The sequence below is a fragment of the Patiria miniata genome, unplaced genomic scaffold (assembly GCF_015706575.1).
Source record: "Patiria miniata isolate m_02_andy unplaced genomic scaffold, ASM1570657v1 HiC_scaffold_18, whole genome shotgun sequence".
NCBI lineage: Eukaryota > Metazoa > Echinodermata > Asteroidea > Valvatida > Asterinidae > Patiria > Patiria miniata.
The window spans coordinates 15,519,731-15,524,165 of NW_024037056.1; the positions used below are offsets into that span (position 1 = coordinate 15,519,731).

The 4,435-nt window shown below is 42.8% G+C and overlaps 1 protein-coding gene across 1 annotated transcript; it reads right to left on the reverse strand.

Annotated features, from left to right (window-relative positions):
* Nucleotides 1-3,379: 3,379 nt before the first annotated feature.
* Nucleotides 3,380-4,435, reverse strand: LOC119725176 (adenosine receptor A2a-like). The gene has a single exon (XM_038196537.1). The coding sequence runs from the start codon at nucleotides 4,433-4,435 to the stop codon at nucleotides 3,380-3,382; it is 1,056 nt and encodes a 351-aa protein (XP_038052465.1).

A 4,435-nucleotide genomic window follows, 5' to 3' on the forward strand; every position in this document is an offset into this window, starting at 1 on the left:
CTAGGCCAACATGTTTATGTCATCATTTGATAGTCATTGGTTTGCTCTAGTAACACTCGTGTTTCGCGGACAACTCGGGTCAGGTGTCAACACGTGCCATGCCGTGCTGGCCTTTCTTTCCGGATTTTGGGGTTTTCTGGGCTCATGTTCCGTTTAGTTCCTAAAACTTCTGTAACATAACAACCGCAACCCGGAGCGCAGAAAAACATTCACTTGATTCCGAGTGGTAATTCACTGGGAGTCTTGTCATGCATTTGGCCAGATTTAGCCCATTCATTTGCGTTACGGAGTAAATCCTATACAATAGCACTGCCCGACTCAGGAGTGACAGTTAGTAACCCAGTCATTGAAAAAAAGGCACACAGATCACACAAGATCGGCCGCTTATACACATAAAGCAACCATATTATAGCCTATACGAAATAAAGGTTTTCGTATCTTGGTTGGAAAATGACTACATGCGTTTTATTTTGATTGTGGATTCATTAAATGACGTCACTTATGTACGGTGCGTCAACCAATGAAGTTGTTCCTTAACCCCATTACCGGACACTATAAATACCTTTTTCAGAAAACATTGCTAAAGTATAAATCTGAACTATGGCGAACAGGAATATATCAAACAAAATCAGTACAAAGTATGGGTACACAATGTCTGAGCACACGACAAACGGATGTAATAGTTTATAATGATATTTTTGTTGAGTCGCTTTCTGTAAGTGGTTTGAATTGGAAAAATGTTCGATATGCGATGTTCATGTCTAGAATCAAAACAACGATCTGCAGCTGTCACACTGTATATGTAAGACAGGAATTTCAAGAACAAATATGGAAGAAAATCGTGGCAAAATGTTCATGGACTCGAGTTAACTTCAGCGCAAGAGAGCTGTTTAAATAAGGGCACTCTATTGGCGGCAGTTTGAAAGGAGCTTCAAAATTATTCGTCGTTATGAAAAAGCGCTGTAGGAAATCACCTTTATTAAAATAGATCAGTGATTAATGTGCCCGCAAATAGGTAGACATTTCAAATAAAGCACTTTCAGAATTGTCTCTCGTCGATATGCTATGGGTGAGAATGATAAATGATGACGTAATCTCTCTGAACTAAACAATATAATTCTCATCCAGAGATCGAGTGAAACTGGCTATAGGGCCTTTCGACCAAACGTTTTAATATTAAGCCGTGCGCGTTAAAAACAAAAAGCTGTTTTTATGCAATGGTTTGAATTGGTGACGTAAATACTGTGTCAATAATGGTTGGCACGCAGAAGCATCAGCCATTATTGCGACGACTCACTAATGACGTCATCGCTCTGGATAGACTCATAACAAGCCGTCAAAGCAAGACTATACGTCTTTGCAATATCGGCCCAAGCCGATAACCACTAAGACAGATAAAGGTATTTTTTTCGAGTGGGTTTTCTTAAAGCTGAGTCAATTTTACTCAACTTTGACGGACGCATTTAAAACTTAATGTTCTTTTCAAAAATATATACAGTTTTACTTAATAAAAACAATGGCTTGAGTTTCACAATATATTCAAGACAATACTTTAGATAACAGGTTGAATTGTTTTTTTTTAATACCCTTTTAGTCTTGTCAAAATGAAACACATTTCCTGCAAATTTAAACAAAGCAAACACGGGAAAAACCAGAAGTGGTGGTCTTAATGCCTTTCCAAGAAAATACGTCCAAAATGCTTCCGTAAATCGAGTGCGTAAACATTGTTAGGCAAATACAAATACTGGAGGAACAACAACATCATGTTGGAAAGCCAGAATCGAGGATAATCATTTAAATTATTGTTCGTGTTTCTATTTCTTTCTTTTGACTCATCAATGATTCCAAAAAAACGTGATTGCACGTCCTATTCAACTCAAAATATTTGACGGAGTCCCCTAATGGACACACCGCTCAGGAATGCTCAGGCGCTAGAGGGCTCCATATTATGCCATTATATAATGTAACTTGTAGTCGAAGAAACAACTTAAAACTCAAGTGCGTGCCATGGTCTAGGATCACCTTATATATAGCCTGGTGCATTATTATTCACGGTATCCCGACGTCGAGTTTTTTTAATTAAAAATTGAAAAATTTGTTTCCACATATTAAAAAATACTTGAAATAATTTTTATCCAAAGGAACACAACAAAAATATCTCATTCTTCTATGAAACATTCATATTAACTATGTTTAGTTCCATGCGTGGAGATACGAAGCAAAACACTGTCAATATTAACAGACTTTAATCATGCATTTGATAAATTCTTAATTGGGCTTTTAACCTTTGCTACCGAAGATAACACCATCTGCACGTTCCCACGAATTCAAGTGACCACAAACCTTTCAAGAGATTCCGGTGTACTTTGCACGAACCCTCAAAACGATATCAATAATAGGTCTCGTCCAGAGTTACCGATTAACACTATAACCTTATACACAGAAGCGTTAGAATACTCGCCCCTTTTAAAAATTATCATTTTTGATACTGCAGGCATATTCTTTGCAAGTGACTTGTCTTTGTTTCTTTGCAACACTTTGATATGACTTGTCCGGAAACTGGACTTTAAAAAGTAATACTTTGGAACAACATAGGAACTTGCTTGTCCGGAATCTGGGCAGTATTTACCAAAAGCACCGGTTCCGTTCTCCACGACAAAACCTGTTGGAATAGCAACTAATGATAAATAACACTTTGATAAATACTAACATTTAATTATACTTATGTTAGAATCTTCAACTTTTCTTTGTGTCTGTCATATTCCAAATAGGCTAACACTGACAAAGTGATTTATTTTGGAATTGTGATAACTAAACGAAAGGGGAAATTATTTCTTAGTTTTTCTTTAAAATGTATGTCAGAATAAAATACAGGTCTTTTTATAGGTTATATAGGTTACTTTACAAATAAAATAGGCTTCCAAGTTGAAATATAGTCTATGTAATAGACCCTGGCCCTGGCGAAGCGCCGACCATTAAACGTAAACAGATTCTGCGATTAATTATGCAACCAGACTGGAAGGGACCTCGAGAAACTGACCAATCAGCAGGCGCCTTCTTTACGCGCGTAATTCGAGCTCCCCGCGTGCGTAAACATCACGCCCACGATGAGTAGCATTTTTGTACAGGCTGTTGTACTACAAAAACGCAGCATCGAAATTGACCAATCACAATCTTAGCCCTGATTTCGGAATGAAATGACGTCACGCATGCTTAGATATATCAGACGTTAGACAGGAGACTGGGCTCCGTGGATATCGGGTGCTACTCAGACTAGTTGAGATATAGGTTTGTATAGGTTTGTAGGGTTTCGCTGTGCATGTGATGCCTGGGGATTACAGCAGCTGCTAAGAGTTTGACCCATTTGCGGTGGATCGTGTCAGGGATTTTGTTGCAGACGAAAGGAGGGCCTGCGACTGCAAGCTGGCTCGAATAAGGAGTTAATTCTTGGGCGAGGGACGTCCAAGGAGACGGTGGAGACTAGCGGAGACGGCCCGACAGTCCCTGGCGGGACTCGAGAAAACTTCCGCCGCACCGTCTTGACCAGATACGCTCGCAGCGTCCGATGGTGAAACATGTACAGGAACGGGTTGAAAGCCGCGTTGGTGTAGAAGATGATCTTGTACACGATGGTGAGTTGGAACTCGTACTCCGGCATGTGCCTCATCACCGCCAGGATGACAATGGTAGACGTCCACGACAGGAGAAAGTAGGTCGTGATGACGGAGAGTACGGCGGCGATGCGGACGTTCTGCTTGATCAGGCTGGGCTGGGGCAGGGCGGGGTCCACGCAGCTGACGCGCCGCACGTCGTGGATGGCGCGCGCGTGGCGACGCGCGATGACGAAGATGTGGGCGTACATGACGAACATTGCCGGGATGGGGATGAAGAAGTTGCACATCAGGAAATAGCCGTAGGGCAGACCGATCAAGGTGTCGATGTTGCACGTGACGGAGCTGTTGCTGATTCCCATAGGAGGCTCCACGGTCATTTCATCCGGGATCAATATGAGCAAGCTCACGCCAATGGAGTACAGCCACAGGAACGCGATGGCCCCGAGCGCGCGATGCGTCGTGACCAGCGTGACATAACGCAGCGGCTTGCTGATCACCAGGTAGCGGTCAAAGGTCACGCAGACCAGACTCAGCACGGAGGCCATGGCCGCCATGACGGCCAGGACGTTGATGCAGACGCAGAGGGCGCCCTCTGTCGACACCTCCACCGCGCTGTGGTAGCTCTGCAGTGGCATAATCAACAAGGCCGTCAGCAGATCCACACTCGCCAAGCTCAGCACGAAATAGTTCAGATTTTCTCGCAGTTCTTGTTTTGCGATTACCAGGTAGACGAGGAGCACATTACCGATGATGGCGATCACTCCTATCAGTACCAGAAACCCCACGGCCACCCAGCTCCCTGCGGAATCGTTAACATCCAT